Here is a 22,529-nt window from a genome sequence, read left to right as displayed (position 1 = left end):
GGGCGGATTTGATCATTTGAAAAGAACAGGTCTCTTCCTCTCCCTTGTGATTTATTGTGAAGCCATGTGAGCCTTACAGGAATACACAACTATAGGTTGACTGTTCACAGTCTGGAATCGTGACTTACATCTAAGGAATCATAATCAGATCAAATATTTTAAAATGTTGCTCTATAAGGCCAGACTGGCCCTTCAAGTTGAAGACATAAAACAAATAAAAATGCTGAAGACCCTACACAAGAGTTAAAAATAAAATGCTCATTTGCATTTTTTAAAATCTTAAAATCCTGTTTCTCAAAAAAAATTTATTGTCGCTTATCAATGATGCTACGACAAATTACAAAATGTTGATAGCATTACTGCTATTTTACAGTGATTATAATCATAACTATAATGAGATTCAGAAATAAAAAATTCAAGGATTAAAACCCCCCAAAAAATCTTGATGGACTAAGGATAGCAACACTGCTCATATCACTTTCTAAAGCTATTTGCGCCTATCACTACTTAGAAGAAAGAAAAGATTGTCTTTTTGAAAGCCTTGAGAGCCTTAAGGAGACAGTCATTTCTATTATAATTTTCATTGCAATCAAAAGTCAAAAGAGCTCTTATTCTGACACGTGTTCATCATCAATCACTATCATTGTACATTGCTGAAATAATTGGGAACATCAAAACACAAAAAAACAATAGTCGAATGACCATCTGGCTGCACGCACAGTATAATGTATGACGTAATTTGATGTGTTTGCACAATGGTCTACGATTTGGGAAAAGCAAACCCGCTGCAGATTTAGAATCCCCCAAATATTCAAGGTTAGCCTTTCCTTGGTACCTGTAATATGAATTATGTAAAAAGTGAAAATCTACATTTAATCATCTTCTTCGTACCCAAAAGAAGAGAGAGCAAAAGTTGATTAGCGACCCTCCCACCACCACCACCGACCATATTCTGAAAAGCGTCTGTCTTCCATGCATGACGTCACAAGGACACAAATGAGACCCCAGGGAGTGTGAAGACACCAAAGTGCTAACTAGTTCAAGTCCCAAATTGGGAGGGAAGGGGTGCAAGTTCACTTTCGCTGAAAGCCAGAAATTCAACAAGGTATCACATGACAAAGCAACTGTATTAAAGCAAAATAAAGTTAGATATGTTGACGACTGCAGGAATATAGACTGCTGCTCTACAACAGTAATACAATATAAAAATGGTTTGCTATAGATAAGACTAAGCTACATAATACAAAAATAGTAGCAAATAGGCTACAGCTACAGATCTGTATACAAAGCCCCTACCTTTTCTCCTCCCTCTTTGGTGGCCGGCTACATTGGAGCAACAGTCATTCACACATCAATTCCAACAACAATGCATACAACACACTATTTTCTATTTCAAAATGCTATGGTCTTACAATGACATACAAACATGCTCAAACATATCACTCCCATCCTCAAAATCCAGCCCAGCATTTTCTAAAATACTTAAACAAACCGCTCATAAGGAAGAGTTACAAAGAAATTCTTCGGATAGAGGTTTTTTAAGTATATATAGTTGTAAATAATTTTTAAACATTTTACCCAGATACCAGATGAAAATTGACTCAAGATGAGAACAGACTTAAAAAACAGAGGTTCTTACTGACTTCAAACAAAAGACAGATACCCAACTTAAGGTAAAAACTGCCTCGAGAAGGATTTTTTAAACAAATTTGTCAGCAATTTTAGACTATCAAGAGATCAATTATAAAATGGAAAAAAAATATTTCGGTCAAACGGAAATATAGAAAAAGGCAGCAGATTGCATCAAATTTTACAATGCAAATATCATAAAAACAGAGACTTTCCATACACACCCTGGTTATGTAGGGGAAATCAAAACACAAACATGGCAAATAACATAAATTTGATATGATATTATATTCATCCAACCAACCACAAAATCATAATCACACAATGCTAAGTGACACAGCAGGCAAACAGCACAGCACACATGTAAAGTTAAACAAACCATCTGCCCCATGCCTACTAAAAGCTATTGTGTTGAATCAACAGAAGTGTCTTGAACAATTTGTGGAATCAGGCGCTTGTCAATTTTTGGGCATGTGGAGTTATTGGTATCAGCTTAAAGCTTGTTCATTTGCCTTGCTTTGAATGAAAAAAATACCAATCTAACTTGAAGAGAAGTCGAGATATTCGCGATTGAAGGTGGGGGTTGCCTGGTTTCAGAGGTAAAATTAGCCATAGAATGGCCGCCAAAGTTTAGTGACTTCCAAAGCTTGAGAGTCCGTGGAAACTAAAAATTTGCAATTTCTGTGCCTTTTTCAGTAAAATCCATATAGAAATGTGTGTTTTAACGGACATAGAGGGTGTTGAGCCAAAAATCGAAAATTCGAGAAAAATTTTCAAACTGGCAGAAAAATGCCAGTTTTTTTCCGTTTCCGTATATTGACGAGCGTCTGATTTCACCACGATGCCTCACATTTGTACTCTATGGCACAATTCTTTTCTTTCATCAAATCCATGGAAAAAAAAAAAGAAACACTCACTATCAGTGATCTACAAGAGAGAATGAATTAGTAAACAGTCTGACATTTCATAAATGCTGCCACATAGCGGAAAGACACATCATGGTGAATTTCAATGTTTCCCAAAACATAAGCTCAATTTCCAACCAAAATCCTTTTATGGAACAATGCAATCAGAGAAAATAAGAAAGAAAAAAAAAATCTTACTTGTCTCCAATGGTTTTTGTGGGTCTCCACATTCCAATATCCTTGGCATAACACAGAGCTTTCATATCCACAAATGTGAAATGAGCATCACTTGATTTCAGCTTGCTCTCCACTGCTCCGCTAGATACTGAGAGAAGCAAAGAAGTCAAAGATACAATTCGTTGCTAATAAACACACAAAATGTGTTACTTTGAGCAAAAGGCAAACATACATACAGCAATATTTTGAGAAAGTGAGATGGCAGTAATAATCATAGTAAATACTAATGAAATAAGTATGGCCTGTCAGTGACACCCTCCAACCATTCCACACAATTTCACTCGCACATGTTCAGTCATTTCAAGGCCACAATTTACAATTTTTAAAAAAATTTTTAATAGGTAATAACATCCCACAAACCAACTGTTAGTTTCTTAGGTAGCAATATTCAGATGAAATGTTATTGATCCAAGAGAGTGAACAATTAGAAAATTGTCAGCAGAATGTGTCCAAAAAATCAAATGCAACAGCATTTATGTTTTGCTTTGTTTGTGCCCTCTTCATTATTGGTAGCTGACCATATTGAAAATTTCTAAACCCAATTATAGTTAAACACAATAAAATACAGCTTTAAACAACAGGTGCAGTTTGAAGATTACCTGGGACAGCGTCAATCTTCACCAGTCCAATGTCTCCTTCCATGAGCATGGAAATTTCTCCCACTACCTATAAAATCAATGTATGTCACCATCAGTCAAGGGTACAAAGCAGTTTAGATAATAATAATAATAAAATTAATAATAATAATAATAGTAATAGATAGCACTTGTATTGAGCAAGCTCTGTGTGCTTTACAAAATGTACACAGATTATTGTGAACATAATGTTTCAAAACTACAACCAACCAATGGCTGTTGAACATTAATATTTGTGCATTAAATACCTTACAAATAGAACGTTTCCATTTTTACAGTATTCCAAATGTTACTTTAGATACTTAAAGCAAAAATTCAAACAAAATTCTGTTTGCCAATGCAATAACATTACTCCAACTTCACTGCTACAATGTTTACAATGCTCTCCCCCAAGTCAGTTAATCAGAGTCTAACAGTTTTCTCAACTTTCATCTCCAGCCACTGGATTTTTCAGAACACAGAAATAAAAGTATAACATCACACATTGTACATTTTATTGTAGAAATATTTAAAAGACAAAAATATCCAAGGGATTCATCTCCAGTATAATAACTTTCTTTAAACCGCAAATGTTAACATTTTATCTCATTCAAATAGAAAACATAAAAACAATTGTTGCACAGTGCAAGGAAATGCTTGAAAAGAAAAACAAAGAGTGAGATAAACTCCCCCCCCCCCCCCTTTCCACCACCAAATACCACCTAGAAACCAAACACGTTGCTTGGCTACATTTCTACAAGTTCAAAGAGATACGACCTTGAAAGTTTACACATCACGTTAACTACATACCTGTGGGCCCAGAAGGACATTTTCGCCTCTCTCTGTAAGATAAAAGAAGATTTTTAAAAGTAGACACATTGTTGTACCTAATCTTGATGGCACAGCTAAGGTCTTCAAATAAGCATAAAAAAGTATCGTAACAGGCTTCAAGTGTTTACAATTCAATTTATGTGCCTTCCACAACATCAATATATTTTATGATAATTTTATAACTAGATTTTTTGGATGTCAAAAATACCCAAAGGAACAACACAAAAAATATGAATTTATGAGCATCTTGCTGAGAGGTCAGTTTTACATGAAATTTTGGAGAACAAAAGGAACCTTTTATATATGTGAGGCGAGCTGACAAAACGAGTTACTTCTCACAATCCACAAATGGAGATATTGGCCAAAAATCGAAACTAGGGTGAAATTTATAGTTTTTTGTATTGATGCCGCAATCTTAAAGTACAAAATGCGTTCTAAAATTTCATACTTATAAATTGTCAAAACTTCACCTATAAGCGTGATGTATCTATTTCCATAAGGATAAAAATTCGAGAAGTAACTCATTTTGTCAGCACGCTTCACATATACAGCTGTTCATATCCAAAAAATGTTCATGCCTTAATAACTTTCACCAAATAGCATATCCTATTGGAAAAATGAATCACACAACAGACATCATCACAGCCAGCAACAGAACATAAATGATAACTGCAAAAGAAGACGAAACTTTCCCAACTCACTTGGAGGAACTGGCTTTGGTTTAGCTGCCTCCCTTGCTGGGTTAAGAATTGGAGGCTCCAGACAGGGGATTGTTTGACCGTTGGTCAAGAAGTTGGAGGCCCAGACCACAGAGTGCAGAGGTTTGATTGGCAGAGCATCTGACAACTGAGGATAGGATGCCAATAGGCCAGTATTGAGAGTCATGTAAAAGTCAATTTCAACCCTCCCCCCCCCCCACCCCCATTTTTTAACATCATCATCATCATCATCACTGCTTTCTCATCCTGGATCAGGGTATAGGCAAGGAACAAACACTTTCCACCTTTCCCTATCCTGGGCTGGCCTCTTGATGTTATTCCTTGTCTTTCCACTTTGCTGTACATCAATCTTTTAAAATAAGTTAAAAGCATCTTTCGAGCATGACCGTCAAAGCTCGTGAACAATACGATAAATCAATCCATTCTTTTGTAAAATCAAGATGTCCAATATTCTTCTCAAAAATGCACTAACCATAGAAGCTCCAATTTCTGAGAAAAGATTGTGAATGAAATACGTTTTTTATGATAATTTTTCTTTAACTACTCGAAAATTGAACCACGTTCGAAACGTCTCAAGTTAATGTTGGCATATATAAAAATCTTCAGCAAAAATTATCTGGGCCTACTATGAACACAGATGTGTTATTCCCTGAAAAAAGCATTCGCTATACCTCAAATGACATTGTTGCATTTGCCTCAACTGTTCCAAATTTCATTATTTGTACAAGATAAGCAGAGAAAATGCTCAGCACATCAAACAGAAATCAGAATTGTATGAAATACTCAAAGATTAGACAAATTGAACCATAATCAAAAATCTTTTATTAGTCAACAATCGGAATAAGTACATGTAAATTAAACGAAAACAATGCAGTTTCAGAAAGGGAGTCACACTACACTACTCTCATCTTCAAAATTTTATATTGTTACTGCAATACACCATGATACTGTTACAAGAAAATCAATAACCCAAAATGTTGTTTTTTTATTCATCCCCTACGGAAGGGCAAAAATGAAGTTAGGCCTACTCATTTTTTTGCCACAGCAAAGATTTTAAAATCTTACAGCAAAGATTTTAAAATCTTTGAGATCAACAAAAGAGCTCAGCGCAGGATGTTAATCAGTTTCACAAAGATCAAAGAAAAGTGTTTTGATCTGTAATTCCCACTTGTTCAATTTACAATGAGACCTTTATCGTTCAAACTGTGTTACATGTTTTGTCCCAAGATGAAAGTGAGTACCTCATGCTTTGATCCAGTTAATCATCAATGACAATTATGTTTCTAATTATGTTTCAATTATTTGGTTGGACTTCATGAATAGACATGAACTCACAGCAAGATAGCGATCCCCCACTGGAATGTCTGACATCTTGATGCTGATCTTGTCCAGTCTCTTCTGGATGGCTTTCAAAACTATCTTTTTAGCTTTGCCTTGATTAACATCAATATAAGTAAGACCATTCTGGGGGAAAAAAAAATTTTAGAATGGAAATTTAGACACATTTTGAGCTTTAAGGTGGCTCCTTTGTGTCAGTTTTTATTTCCTCCTCTATATTCCTTAGTAGAGTATGCATGATTTAAATGAGACATCAACACCGAGTGAGGAGTTAAAAAGTCCATTAACACAATGACAACACCCGAAGGAGATCAGTGAGAAAAATTCAGTTGGAAGCCACACTAGACCTAAATTGCTCAGGCTCACAATAATGTCAAACATAACAACAACTAATAGTCACAAATTATGCAAGTTCAAAATTACTACTTCCAAGGAAAACAATGAGTACGTGTCAAACATGCCTTAAAACACACATACCCACACTTTGCGCCAACATTGCATATTGCTCTGTAAACTTGCACTATATTGAGATACAATGCAAGATGATTTCCAAGTGATCTTCTAAAACAAAAATAAAACTTGATATAATATAATTTCAGGCTTGCAAGGTTTGCAAATGTTACAGTCAATAGCTCGGTGACACAACGTTTAGGCAGCTGGTCACTCGGAGGATGACTTAGATAAAATAACCCTCGCCAAAAACAGGGCACTGAACATTGCGGTCCAACAGTAGATTGTTTAAAAGATTTTGTATTGGTCTGACATTGTATATTGAGAGTAGTTCACGAGCAAAAATGGGCAAGGTCACAAAATAGAAATTGTATATCATCGTCATCGTCATCATCATCATTGCCTTTTTCATCTTGCATCAGGGTATAGGCCAAGAACACACACTTTTCCTTTCCCTATCCTGGGCTAGCCTGTTGAAATTATTCCATGTCTTCCCACTTTTCTCTACATCATCCTCTGTGACTCTTCTCCAGGTGCCAGGTGCCTTCCCATTGATCTTACAGTGCAGATTCCAATTTGTATGTGCTGTACTGTACAAAAAATATCTCCCTATGGGTCCAAAAAAAGCAGTACTGTATGTATTTTTAGACCAAGAGCATCTTCCAGCCTCGTGCATTCACAACAAACCTGCCTTCCAACTTTTAGTCATTTTTATTCATAAATCAATTTCACTTTCCCCCATGGGCTTACCAGCAAAGTGTGAGATTCCAACAGTAGTTCCTGCATCTCGTACACTGTCTCAAAGCTCCCGGTGGCTGAAGCTGTCAGGTTGATCACACCTGGGAGGGACACAAACAAAGGGAAGCTTGCGTTGATTAAAAGGGGAAAGAACGTATTGGAAGTGGCTTCGATGACCTAGTGGTTAGGCTACCGGACTCGTAATTGTGAGGTTGTGGGTTCAGGGGTTTGAGCCGCGGACCCGACTTTGTGTATTTGGGAAAGGTACTTTACACGAATTTTCCTCACTTCACCCAGGTGGGAATGGGTACCCACCATAGACAGCGAAAAATCTTGTCAGTATGCTAGTGTTTTAGAGCCTATAAATGGCAGCTTGCACTGTATACTGCCCAGGAAGTTGAGGTTGTTTCAGAATGCTCTCAGGTGTGCTGCTGGGGTAATAGTATAGATTATGGATAAACCCATCTCTCTCTCTCTCTCTCTCTCTCTCTCTCTCTCTCTCTCTCTCTCTCTCTCCCCTCCCTCCCTATGTTATGTAATCATTTTCTTTCACCTGGGTAATAATAATCATTTTTTACTATTACAAGCCACAGCATATGCTTCTAAGGCTTTTGTTATACCTTTGACCTCTTCCTCATCGGCACCTGCATCTGTGTTGTAGCAGTAATGCGTTTTACCATCACACTCAAAAGACTCAAGTTTGATTCACCAGCAGAAAGAATTTTTATCAAGCATTTCATTAGGTCTGCTGGGCTGGTCAGGTTGCCTCTGAAATGCAGGGTCTAAGCGATCTTCAAAACGATCTAAATTGTATTGACAGGGGCGTAAAAATATTTTCATTAAATCCTTGAATTACTCATAGGCACGTTTGTATTTCTCACCTGTGTCTGTGCCCAGGTAGTCAAAGAACTTTGGCACCTGCATCATCAAGGACACCACCTCACTGGCCATCAAGGCCATATAGTCAGAGTTACTGTCAGGAGGAAACAATAGAGGGCAGTTGTCATGACAAGGTACAAATAGTTGAAGTTCAAAAGTTAATGGTCATATATGTACAAGGCACGGTTGTATGAAGTTGCAGATGTAATATAATCATATTATTATTACTATCTGCAAATATAATGAGTCACTTTGTTTCTCTCTCTCTCTCTCTCTCTCTCTCTCTCTCTCTCTCTCTCTCTCTCTCTGTCTATTTTTTTCCCTCTTTTTCTTTCCTTTTTCTCTCTTTCCTCTCTCTCTCTAATTCCACCTTGCTCTCTTTTATCATTTTTTTCCAACACAGAAACAAAAATACACACTCATACACACATGCATACTTTAAACAAAACAAAAACATGCACCCACACAAATCTATCTACACACATTTATAAATGAAGCCAAGTATGAAAACAATTCTCATAAAGCAATATAACCTTAAGGGCACAAATGTCTCTGTACAATATTTGATAAAAAATAAACTTTAATACCCCTCCCCCCTCCCCTTGGAAATTGTATCAAAATTAAGATGATGTTGATCTCAGTTGTAACAAGAGAGCAGACAACACGCACTGTGAGAGGGGTTTGATGTTCTTCATGTTAGCGTAGCTGGTCTGGCTGATGCGAGTCAACTGAGCTACTATGTAGTACAGGCACATGAACAGTTGAGGGTATAGTCCTCCTTCATGTTGCTGGATGAAAAAAAAGGATGGGGGAAAGGAGGGAGATATGAATACATACATACATCAGCTTGTACAGTCGGGCACAGATAACTCAAACACGGACAACTCAAAATCTCTTTTAGTTTTTAGTTTTAGTAGAGGTTTTACGGCGCTCGCAACTGCATAAGGTCATATGAGCCCCAGAAGATTTGAGGTGTTACAAGAGAGTAACAAACACAAAAAGAAGGAGGGGAGATAAGGACGACAGATGTTTGGTAGGAAAGAAGGAGCAAACCACACCAGAGCACCCGCCAACCACCCACTCAAAATCTCCGATAGCTCATACAATTTGCCATTCCCCGACAGGTATCTCTCTGAATTTTTTGCCTTATAAGTTCACCTGAATTATGGATGTGTCAAACACATTTGTTAATCCCCAATATGTTTCAGTTATCCATGCCTGACAGTAATAATAAAGTCGAACAGCTAACAGAGAATTTTCAGTTGAGTCAAAATTTTATCTGATCAAAACACAACAATATTAAAACACTAGCTGGGCCCCCTTTCGATGAAAGGAATGATCGGTGCATTAACATCAACTGAAAGTCATTGGCCTACTATATTTACACTCTACTGGAATGGAGCAATAAATCTTGAGAGATGAAAAAAATTAGAAGGTCTAGACCTATACTCTCAAAACAAAATGCGTCTCGCAAAATATCACTTCTGATACTTCCGTTGGGGAGGACAGCTTCGCAGATTTGTTTCGTTTCTCAGAGGAATAATCACAAAGGCCAAAGAAGGACGGCAACTTTTTGTCAAATATATTTTTCTAAATTCAGGAAATGAATAAATAAAAAATCTGGCCCACTTTCAACTCTGTAGCTGTGCTAGTTTTAGGGGAAAAGTGACACATGTGTTTTAAAAAAGTTGCCAAATATATAATTGAATTCAGACTTGCACAAAATGAGAAGTAGCTATACTAGTTTCCCCAGTAAATCAAATAATATGACAGTCCATTTAAAAAGTACAAATCAAGACATAATAACTTGATCTCAGTAATTTTATCACCTGAAGCAAAGAGTGTCTTCCAGGGATAAAAATGACAGACCACAAACACATACTGTAAACTTCAAGACTACTACTTTTTATAAGTTCTGTGTCAGTTCTGCAGTTTCAGGAATTGACTTTCTAAAAAAATCGCTGCTCCTATCATTTCTAATATAATATAGCCTCTGCCTAATAAACGAGTTTGGTTTGCTACTCAGATTTCGTCAGTTTTCCTTCCACCTACTGCACCCTTTTTAATTACCTTTGCCAAAAAATTTCAAGTACAATGTAAAATAACAATACAACTCCACAATCATAAATCACAAGATTAGTAAAAGACATTTCATAAAACATTGCACATTTTAAGAACTGATACAGAGCTTTTTTTAAGCAAATGTATGATTTTGAAAAAAATATGAAGTAAAATCAAATGAAAAGACACCTGTAACAACTACTAAGCAGTGAACACCAACTTATAAACCAGCAGCTGCTCTCACCACATGATTGTCCCTGTCCACTTTGGCAGCGTTGATCAAAACCCCGATGACTTTTGTGCGGTATGCACGAGGAAGCAGAAAGAGGGGCATGGTTTGTGCAGATCTGAAAACAGGGATGAATTCTTTTTAAACCCTACATTTCTCTTGATAATTTGGTTTGGTCATGTTATATGTTGGAGAGAAGTCGCCATCACCATATTGAACCTTCAACAAACATATTCGTTTACTTTATTTGCAGTGAAAACAAGTAATGCAAATCTATTTCACAAATTGAGAGAGTGTATAAAAATTAATTATTCATCCAATAAATTTCATGAGACATCTAACTACAAACATTTAGTAAAAATAATTTTTAAAATCACTGAAGTCAAAGAAGATTTTACCCTATGGTATTCAGCTGAGTAGCAGACAAAACAGTCACCACCAGGGCAGTTGGCAGCTGGAACTCCAGAGAAATCTGAAGTTGAAGACAAATTTTTAAAAAATAAACATTCGGAACCTTTTCAGGTCTTTCATTCATTTCAAATAAAACTGTTTTAACATGCAGTCAAGTTCAAATCTGTATTCTTCTGTTCTTAACAAAAATAGAATTCAATCAATTAAAGAATGTGGTTAAGTCTTAGCATTTTTCCATAACACAGGAGTTTGAAAAAGCAACCTTTTTCCTCTTATATTTTAGGAGTGAGGTTTCAAATTTTACAAAATCTCTGCAATTTTTGCGCTGTTTCTTAACAAAGAAAGAAAGAAAATGAACTTATAAATTTAGAGATAATAAATGAACAATGACACTGGTCTTCCCATTTTCACTTAAAGCCAGACTTTAACATTCAGGACCGCATTATTTTAAAAAACCAGTTTTGATTCTTATCATAAAAATAGAAGGGAAAAGGAAACTAAGATACTCACCACCAGCAGAAGCAGCACCATGTTACATCTTTCCACATCCTCTTTACGGTTCTCTAACAGGTCATCCAGGAATTTCTCCTTGATGTTTGGCCTTCCAGGATCACTGAACGAGAGAAAAGAGAAGTTTAGAGTCCCATAGTTTACAGAAATACAGGCATCAAAGCTTCTTCTTTATATACTTGTTATCAGGCCACATCTGCCTTAAGCGCTCAGATGGCTACTAGATCAGAAAAATAAAGTAAGTAAAAGTATTCAGTTGTTAACTAAAGTATGGTCTAGGAATGTCAAATGAAGCTGAAAATGTTTCAGACAGACATAGAGCCTCTCAGAGAAATGATTAATTGTAAAGCAAATACAGCCTACTTTGAGAAGGGGTACTTGCTATATAAATGCAAACTATTATCATCTGTATCATCATTGTGCAAAAAGCATAAGTTCTTCTTCAGCTTGCATGCTTAGAACAAACATTACAACTTTGAAAGACTATAGACCATTAGAATAAAAAGCTTCAAATTTTCAAAAACACAGACTGAGTTACATTCAAGACAAAAATGCTGCAAACTTGTTAGAGGGAAGCAGTATCCCATTCTTTAACCAATGAAGAAGCAAGAGAATTTTTCATTTAATGCCATTTACAAAAATAAAAAGGAGATGTGTAAATCGAACACTAAAATATGCCTCTGAACCAGCTCACAGCCGATTTCTTCACACAGCTTTAAGTCAAAGATCTTTCAGTTCAGGGCTAGAGGAAACAGCAAAAATATTATGCAAGCAGTCTCTCTTGATTTATAATGAAGTGCCTCATCTGTAGCAGATATTGGCAATTATGATTTTTATTCATTTCTGACACTGGACGCTCTAAAAAAACTTAGTTTATCCAAGTCTTTCCCAGTCAGCCATCTGTTCAAGTTCTCTAAGTAAGTTGTTTTTGGTCTACCCTTGCATCTTTTGTCTTCTATTTTTCCGCTGAGAACAAGATATTCAAGGCCTGTATGTCATTCAAGTATCCCAGAAACTACTTTTGTTTCTTTTTAATTCTTTTAATTTCTTTCTAATTGTTTTTATAAGTGTGTTACAAGAAAAAGAACACAGATAAAAAGTCTCACTTGCTATCCAGTTCCTTAGACCACTGGACAATGTCTTCTTGAACCATGTGAGCTAGATACTTTAATCGACGTTCATCGGTATCTGCAGAGAAGTATATTTTAATCACAATCAAAAACTGAACCCAGCAAGTATCTCAATAAATACTTCAATGTTATTTACACTGTATTTCACTTGACAAGAGCAAATATGAGAGACAGAATCCTTTTCTGTTGTCCTCACATCTTTTATTCCCCGAGTAATTGAGTGAGTGAGTGAGGTCAGAGGGAAGAAAAAAATCAATGTCAACACATATTATTCTTTTCTTTTGTTTTTTAAAAGAGGAAGGTAATCCATCCACTAGAGATAATTGAGGGACAGACTTCTCCGTCCATCATCAGCTTCTGCAGTAGCCGTCCCGCTTACCAGTGGGCACAAGGCAGAGGAAAAGTCGGGAACGGATACTACACTTTGATCTTAACCAAAAGGCCAAGAAGCGATATCTATTATATATATTTGGCAACAAGGAAATACATGTGTCACTTTTCCAATAAAACTACGACAGCAACAAAGTTGAAATTTGGCAAGTACCTGCAAAAAGATAGATAGGTCCCCACGACGGAGATCGATTTTTTATTTATTAATTTCCTGAATTTAGAAAAATATATTTGACAAAAACTTCCCCTCGTTCTTTAGCCTTTGTGATTATTCCACTGAGAAACTAAACAAATCTGCATAGCTGTCCTCCACAGTGGAATTGCCGGAAGTGATATTTCGCGAGGCCCATTTTGTTTTGAGAGTATAGATCTTGAGCTTCTAATTTTTAGCTTCTCTCAAAATTTATTGCTCCATTACAGTAGAGTGTTAATACAGTAGGCCAATGACATACAGTTGATGTTATGCACCGATCATTCCTTTCATCAATAGGGGGCCCAGCTAGTACGCCTATTATATATTTGAGCTGGACAAGAGAACAAAAGCGAATGTGCCATATACCCAGGGATGTGCAATCTTCCTTCAAAGTTGTGGGAACATTCTCATTAACCAAAAATATAAAGGAATACATGTTACATAATATAAAAGTGTGACTCCTAAAAATGTATCATGAACCAATGAAAAGTGTGTTTAATATAATACATCAGCCTTTAATACGGATACATACCTGTAGGTGCAATTACCTATGTGACTTTCATATTTCGCTGCCGTAAGCTGACAAAAACGCCTTTTTCATTTTTGGCTTCAATTTTTTTTTAATTTACTCAATAAAAAACCTGATCAGTTGCCCTACTTGTGTGAAAAAATCAAAGTGCAACTGTGACTACTTTGTTTAATAGATTAGAATTAAGATTTATGAAGAAAACCTTTTAAAATAGTTACGTTGACAAAAAAATCTCCTTTTCTCGAAACTGCTGAGAATTCTAAAAAGGCGTTTTTGTCAGCTTGCAGCAGTTCTGTCCCTTTCAATTCAAAGTTCAGAACTTTTTTACTGTTTAAAAAATTATCCAAACAAAGCATGACGCTTGTAACTATTACTAAACATGAATCTCAGTTGATGCGAGCTTGAGTGAGCAGACTTACGTTTGGTGTGAGTCTCTGACATTGGAAACTTGGAATAGATGTACTTGCACTGTGAAAAAAACACCACTTGTATCATAAAAGATGCAAAAATGTTGGCCTTCAGCATGAGAGGAGTGCAAGTCAGATAAGGATGTCCATAATACACCAGATGGGCAGTCAAAGAAGCAAAATTTGTTTATTTGCTTGTTTGAGTAAAGAGATGAGCATTTGCAAGAACTGTTTGAACAATAAAAAATCCTTCAAAAGGCAAAATATAGTTTGTACAATGAATTGACTTGCATGTTTACAGACATCCAGTGGTGGTGGGTGGTTCTAAATGTGGGTGGGGCTGAGAAATCAGGGTAGGTAAAGTTAAAGGTAAGAATTCCTTGGTTCTGAGGACATTCCAGATATGTGTGAGTATGTTTCATTCACACACTCACACGCAAACGCACTCATATGACCTTATGCTGATGCGAGCGCCGTAAAACACTTACCAAAAAAATTAATTATTTAATTAATTAATTAAACACACAAGCCCACACATACAACAGTAACTGGATTAGGCCGCGGGGTCTCAGAAAGCAAGGTATTCCCAGAGAGTTTTACAGTAATACTGTAAACCCTCTCTGATATTCCTAAAACGAGGGCCCATGAGCGTATTTTGGTTACTGGGTCTCTGGGGAAAGAGTGTCATGAACTTTCCCCGCGTTGTCTGGATTGGCAGAGAACGAGCCCTCTCTAACAACAGTTACCACGGGCTCTCGTTTGTTTCTTTTACCTTTTTTCAAGAAGAGTTTCATTAAATAAGGACCGTGGGAATGGGCTCATCCTTTGCTGAGCCCTAAACACATTTGATTGACTGTTTGGTTACTATCATTGTAAGCGGTGTCTACAGCGATTTGATAAATGAGCAAGCATGTGTGTTCACCGCATGCAACTAAAGGTGGAGGCGGAAGATTCTGAAACAGTTCTAATGGTTTCAACTGATTATCTTATTTATTCATGGGTCCCAACTCAGAATTTTTTAAAAGTAGGAACTTTCCAGGTGATCGCGACAAAAGCCCATTTTCGTGCAACACCCATTATTATTATACTGTTGAACCCCAGAATGCTGAAACAAAAACCATCAATTTATCAAAGCAAGGTTATTTCACATCAATTTCAGGGTTCGGAGGATAATTTCAAGTAAGAGTCACTTACCAAATATTTGTAATCTTGATTATGTACAGAAAGTGGTGGCGCACTGGGGTTCCGTCCAACTTATTTATATTTTCCCTATATATATATATATATATATATATATATATATATATATATATATATATATATATATATATCTATTATCTATTTGTTGTGGCTGTATTTTGCTATTCAAAAGGCTTTTTAATGGCTGCATCGATCGACATGCGGTTTTCGCCAAAAGATTCTTTAAAATAGTCTCCAGATCATGACGCCCTTCGCTTTTTCAGTATGGAGACAGTTTTGCTGCAAAAAGCTAAATTTCTTTATTTCGCAGATCGCTTTTGTAGGCCGACGCTTCTGTCTCTGTAATTTTAGAAAATCCAGAAGTGATATTTCGCGAGGCACATTTTGTTTTGAGAGTATAGATCTATACCTTATATATTTTTGCATCTCTCAAGATTTATTGCCCCCATTCCATTTGAGTGTAAATATAGTAGGCCAATGACTTTTAGTTGATATTAAAGTACCGAAAGGGGGCCCAGCTAGTATATATATTTATATAAAAACGTGAAAAACAAAAATAAACGCTCAAACTCAAAGTAGAGTAATAACTTGAACAGCCCAAGTAGACCTATTCAGTGTGAGAGGTGTAAGAACTTAGGGAGGGCAGGATGTAGTGACACTGAAAATCTGCGAATTTTGAACAGAAAGCTAAAATATTGAGATAATTTACTGTCACCCATCCAATGAAACGTGAACACCTAGGCCCCTAAGATTAATAACACGCTTACAATTTATGATGGTTCCTGATTTCACACAAGGCCTGCACCAACGCGCACCTTATTTTCGAGAGAGCTGCAGTAGTAATCAAAATTCTAAATATTAAAAATTTGCTTCCAGTTTCCTCCGGTGTTGCGTCCAGCCCTCCCCCCATCCCCGGGTGTATCTTTTTAAAAAATCAATAATCTCACCCCCCCCCCCCCCCCCATTCTGGAGTCCTGTACTTCGCAGCGCTCAGAACGCTTGCAGGTTCACTGACCGGTCACAATGGAGAGCCCGACAGGACGCTTGTATAACTTTCTTTTCTCTTTTTTTAGTGGCAGGACAGCGAAGAATATTGATCTATTTTCATAGAGACACCACGTACGTAATGCCGAACTTGCATGTTACAAATGTTGCGTTATCAGACTACTACTGACAAATTTCTGAGTGGTAACGAAAGAGAAAGTAGACCTTAATTTTCCAGTCGAGCCTCGGTGTCACATACAATTCCACTTGCCGCCACAGCCACCTGTTCACGAGAAACGTACTCCCAGACCGGGAAAAGCCGAATCAATATCACAATCGCGACTGGCAAAAATGAACTTAAAGACGTTATTGGATTTGGTTTTCAAATATTCGAGATCTTTTATGAATTTTCCCGGGTCTCTGAAATTTTTTTTTCATATTCCCGGGTAATTCCCAGGGTCTGGCAGTCACCCTGCTCGAAGCAACTCTTTTTCTGATTGGCCCGCTGTCGCGGTAGCAGAGTTTAGCGGAGGAAATGGCAGTAGCGGAAATTCGCTAAATAGCGGAATATTGAGACCCATGTTTAATAGAAGAAACATTCATTTACGGAGGGAAAGAGTCTGGGGTGGGGGTACGAGTGGGTGGGGCTCAAGCCCTTTAGCCCTTCACTACGCCCCGCCACTGCAGACATCCCTTGACCATTAACAAGGAGTGATAGGATAGCTAGGACACTGGTACAAATTACCTCCTGACTGACAATTCCTTGTGTTCCGATGTTTTTCATTGTTGACGTTTGAAACTGACGAGGTAGTTTGTGTCTCTAAAATAAGAAACAAAATATAGTTTTAAGATACAGGGAAACAGAATTTGCACAAATTTCTCATAAAAGACAATACTACACAAAACATGTAACAAAATCTAGAAGCCAAATTTACTCTTACCCAATAATAGTACTAGCTGTTCAAAGAAACCTGTTTACAGCAAAATAAACAACTCCATGAGTCAAATGGTTGTCCGAAAATCTACATCATATATGGACAGAAGTTCAACGAAACTATGGGCATTACGTAATATGCCATTATTTTGATCCAGCATTCAATGATCACTATGTAGTAGGGCAAAATGGAAAAAGCTTTTGCTGTAAAATCCTTTCATAAAACAAGATCCCTGAGAGAGCCTCAGTCTGTGTTTGACAGTGAGGAAACAATAAAATTCCATCTGAGAGGTTAATAGCCCACTGAGCAGACATTTTATTGCTGTAGTTCATTTGAGAGCAGCAATTAAAAAGTCCACACTCCACAATGGAATGATTGAAACTTTGTCTTTCACACAAAAACAAAAAAATGCTTATCCTGTGACAGACATCACATTCCAGACATGATTTAAGAGGTAACTGCAAAAAAATGCAAGGTGTTTCATGCTTCAAATGCTGATTTTATTCAAGGCGCATAAATTTGCTATAAGTGAACCATTTTTTTGGAAATGGATTTTCAGAGGTTTCGGTTTTATTGTTGATTCTTTGATAGACAAGTTTTTTTAAAACACCTGGTACATAATTTTTTAAAATAAAAAGTATGGCCTTGTAAAGAGTAAAATAAAATTCTATGAAGTAATTATGATTTTCATTCACTATTCTTATAATATTTCTTGAAATGAACATAACCATGCAACACGATAAACACAGCGAGGACAACAGATAAGTCAAACTCTCACCACTGGATGCTGTGTGTATTCTGTATCAATGAAGAACTGTTTGACATGCAACCGTTCTGTCACTGTTGTGATAAAATAAAAATACATACGAAATTTGCATGAAGTGACAGTATGAAATGACAGTACCAGTTTTTTTTCTGCGTTTAAATGTGTCTGATTTGATAGAAAACTAAGATCAAGACTTTTTAATCACTTCCATGTCCTGCTAAATCTGAGAAACGTTATCAAACCATTATCAAGTTGTCCAGTTATTTAGAATTTTACTCTGCACTCGCAACTGCATAAGGTCATAGGAGCTCTAAGGGGTGGATGTCAACAGAGAAGTCCATACAGGGAATCAGGCTTACTCTGCTCACCTCTCCAGCTTTAACAGCACAAAATCTGCTTCGACTATCAAGGCACCCCAGAAATAGGGGGTCACAAGAGAGTGACAAACATACAAAAGAAGTAGAGAAAAATTACGATAGTAAGGATTAGGTAAGAAAAAGCAGCAGTTCCCTGTATGCAGTTAAGGCACAGTTATGAACATGACATCAATGAATTAGCCCATTTACAATTTTACTGTGCATAGGAACATGGAGTTTTGGGGGGTTTTGATTGGCAAGTGTTTTACGGCGTTCGCAACTGCATTACGTCATATATGAGAGTGCGGGACACATTAACCATTTTTCAGTTGGTAGGAAATTTTAAATTTTGCCCGGATGGCGGCCGAAGCCTACTCTTTTCGATTTTAGACCACCAAGGGATCTTTAACGTGCGCAACTTGCACACGGGACCTCCGAGATTTTTAACCCTTGTCCGAGAAGGCTAGGTGTAGATCTTACCTACCATAAGAACAGAGGTGTGGCTGAAAGACTTAAGGTAAGAAGGAGCCAAGGAGTAACAGTAGAAAGGCTGCAGAAAGAGTCAGGAGCCCAGAGAAGGGGGCAAAGGAGGTGAGGGGGTGGGGCCAAAAAGTGGAGAAGAAAGCAGACGACAGAACATTGCTAGAGAGCAGGAAAGGAGGTGAAAGGAGACAATTTTAGAGAAGAAAATTTTCCGGTTGCTTCCCGGATTCGAAACCGGGACCTTTGAATGAGAGGCGTACACTTTAACCTCTAGGCCACGAGAGCCCCCAAGAACATGTTAATGTCCGCCCTTTGGGAATGGCCTAAAGATATTTCAGTCAGAATTTTACTGTAAACTGATGTTGATCTTCAAAATAAGACTAAGATGTATACAAAGAACAACAGAAAATTGGTAACTGCATTGTTTACTGCTCCTTTCAACACTGTGAGGTTATATAAAATAGGCAGAACTTTCAAATTTAACATCAATTTTCTATAGAACGAAACTTCAAAGCTGTAGACTCAAAAGATAATGATAACTCTATCCCCCCCCCAAAAAAAAACAACCCATAAAACACTCACACACACACATATGTGCGTGCACACACACACACAAACACACACACACACACACACACAAACACACACACACACAAACACACACACACACACACAAAAGCACACGCATAGTCATAACTGCATGATGTGATGATGTTCTTATGTTAGAAAAGGACAACATAGGCCAAATTCAAGCATTGGCAGTAATGGTATGCACACTGACTGAGATTCCTCCCTTCAGAATCTTGAAGGAGGGTGGCTTTTGTGAAGAAGGTGTGTACTATGTTCCATTCTCAGTGTAGCGCATTTTTGACAGGAGCAGTTATTTTGATATTTTCAGGAGATACACAATAGAGGAAGGAAGCGTACACTACTGTGATTAAAGACCAGTGTCAATGTTTTAGGATCTTCAAAAAGAAATTTCATTTGACAATTTAAAGCAACATAAGTTGCTGTTAGAAGAAAAAGTTGCTGTTTAAGGGGGATTGTATCATGTAGGAAAATTCCGTTACATAGATTAGGTTGCTGTTCGGTGAAGGTTGTTCTTCACTGGGTTGCAGTTTAGCGGATACCAATGTACTTAGGAAAGCATTCTATTCAAATGTAAGTATGTTCAAAAAAGGAAAACTTCTAAATCACAGTAAGTAATAAAACTATAAATTTTCTCTAAATAGAGCTTTCTTTGGCTATACTGTCCTTTTTAATTGAACAGTTGCCTTCATTTTCTGCACTGTCCATAGTATCTAACTATGAATTGAGTACTCACCTGTGACAAGTCGTCCATCTAACTCCCAGATCAAAGGCAAACTATCTATCACATGGATTCGATCTGCAAATAGAAAAAGGATGATATATTGCTAAACTTATCAGATATTTAGTCAAACCTGACTCCCGTTTATTGATCAATAAAAATATGTTGATTACATAAAAACTGCCCTTATGTGACTTTCAAGCCAATAGAAAATAGTGTCCATTTATGATAGAAGTAACCATACTGAACCGAATAATGAGTTCAAAGCAGACATGGAGTCTTTAAAAAGTTTTGAGCTATGAAGAAAAAGAACCCACATGAATCACAAATATGCATTTTATTTGAAAGAGATTTTAGTATACAATTTTTTTTTCCTAAAATATGAAAGTTTCAAAGAATTTTTGTTCATAATAAAAAGGAGCAATGAAACAAAAATCACAAAAATAAAGATGAAAAGACAGGGCAATTAACTTTAAAATTACAATTATATGTATTCTCACTACAACTGTTTAGCTAAAAGAAATAATGAATTCAAAACGTAGGCAAAATATTATCACAATAAAATTTTTAATGAATGAGGTGGCAAGGGAAATATTTGAAAATGGATTTTAAAAATACACAGTATCATTGAAACTTTGTCAAAAGAAAAACTTAAAAGGGGCTGCATTTTTTAAATCTTATATCAATGGATCATAAAGGCAGGCATATAGAAGTTTCATTGAGATAAAAATCAATGTAACTATAGTTGACTTAAGACCAAAAAAAAGTTCAGTTGAAAATCAAAACATTTCCAAAATCACACCAAGACGTACAGTAAGGATCTGAGTCTAGGTTTTTGTTGCCATGGAGACTGATGCTTAAAAAGTGGCCATATTGAAGTTTTCTCAAGTCCATCCATTTCAAGTCGTTGTTGGATAAGACCAAGCTGCCTAAAGCCAGGAATTTGCTCAAGGTGTCAATGTAGCGCAGCTGGAAATGAAAAGCAAAATAAACAAACAATAACAAAGATGACCAAATTGTGACCTTTCCAAGTCGTTGCATAAAAAATAATCACAGCAGTGAACAATTTTAATTAAACATGAGCTACCTGCCCACATCTGCATATATCGTGTAGATCAAATTTACACTCTGGTGATATTAGTAAAACAATTTCAGTCATAGCAAGTGCGTTAACACTTTGCCCCCACGGGGCGCTGATCGGCAATGGTAAGAAACCGTCCCATTACCCCATGGGACGCCGATTAGCACCGGTGTGATATAGCGTGTACTGCACCTGTATCCTGGTCCGTGGGGATAAGTGTTGTGCACTCTGGCGCTGCGTGGGTGGAACGTGTTAAAGAACAAAGCATGTCCCTGCCTTCAAAATGATCAGCTATTAATTACTACATTCAACCCTTTTTAAAGTGATTGCTGATAGTTCAGGAATGTATCAAGACATTATCCCCTTCCCCTCCGCCAAACCAAAAAAGCATTATACGTATAAAAATCAAGGTGAGAAGAAATAATCCAAGTAATCCAAGATATCAGCAGATACATCAGTCTAGCAACATTGATGAAACCTTGCCAACAGCAATATAGGTGTCCCCAATAAAGCAAAAGGAAAAAATAACTAAATTACTTTTCTTTGTACTCAGTAATTTCATTAACATTAACTCTTAAATTTCTTTATGCACACCAAAAAACAAAAAGATTGATAGACTACTTACACTGTTATTACTTAAGTCCAGATACCACAGCTGCTTCAAATTCTCTAGTCCCTCATCATCTTCCAGTTTATTGTCACGAGCAATCAGCCATCGGAGGTTCTCACATCTGCTTATTTTCTCCAACTTTACTGCAACCATAGACAAAAAGAAGTTTAAGAGTTGTAAAGAGAAGAATATTTTCTTTAAAATTTTGAATCCAACGTACATTGATTATTATAATAAGTAACACTGGAACGAAAATTAACATAAAGTGAAAAGTATGCGTACAAAAAATTAAGATATTTCTGAACTTAAAAGGTACTGCAAACATATTTTATCCACAGCTGTTTAAGCATACATGCATTATGCATTCTTTATGAAAATGCTGGCAAAATTCATAACATAAATTTATCAGGCTTACGAAAGCAAAAAAGCAAAGAGGTGACTATAATAAATTAAAACAGAATATTGTGCATGCATGTGCACAGTGTTAGACAGTATGCGTATACAAATCAGTTTACAAAGAATATGTGGTCATATGCTGGCAGGTGTAAAGTGTGTTTGTATGACCATGCATATGTTTGTGTGTGTGTCTGTGTGTGTGTGTGTGT

The 22,529-nt window shown here is 36.7% G+C and overlaps 1 protein-coding gene across 1 annotated transcript in view; it reads right to left on the bottom strand.

Moving 5' to 3' along the window:
* LOC101846343 overlaps positions 1–22,529 on the bottom strand; it is a gene marked incomplete in the record, with an annotated part of 86,749 nt that overhangs the window by 62,197 nt on the left and 2,023 nt on the right. Inside the window, 19 exon segments of the mRNA XM_013081326.2 lie at positions 1,297–1,323; positions 2,733–2,859; positions 3,371–3,437; positions 4,196–4,227; positions 4,918–5,062; positions 6,271–6,399; positions 7,474–7,562; positions 8,343–8,434; positions 9,010–9,128; positions 10,646–10,748; positions 11,029–11,102; positions 11,552–11,654; positions 12,658–12,739; positions 14,213–14,261; positions 17,130–17,204; positions 18,098–18,159; positions 20,249–20,311; positions 21,046–21,202; positions 21,940–22,067. Of these exon segments, the coding sequence (XP_012936780.1) occupies positions 1,297–1,323; positions 2,733–2,859; positions 3,371–3,437; positions 4,196–4,227; positions 4,918–5,062; positions 6,271–6,399; positions 7,474–7,562; positions 8,343–8,434; positions 9,010–9,128; positions 10,646–10,748; positions 11,029–11,102; positions 11,552–11,654; positions 12,658–12,739; positions 14,213–14,261; positions 17,130–17,204; positions 18,098–18,159; positions 20,249–20,311; positions 21,046–21,202; positions 21,940–22,067 (1,723 nt within the window).

The sequence above is a fragment of the Aplysia californica genome, unplaced genomic scaffold, assembly GCF_000002075.1.
Source record: "Aplysia californica isolate F4 #8 unplaced genomic scaffold, AplCal3.0 scaffold00126, whole genome shotgun sequence".
Taxonomy (NCBI): Eukaryota; Metazoa; Mollusca; class Gastropoda; order Aplysiida; family Aplysiidae; genus Aplysia; species Aplysia californica.
The sequence above is the reverse complement of the archived record's forward strand: the minus strand, read 5'-3'. Positions and strand labels throughout refer to the sequence as shown.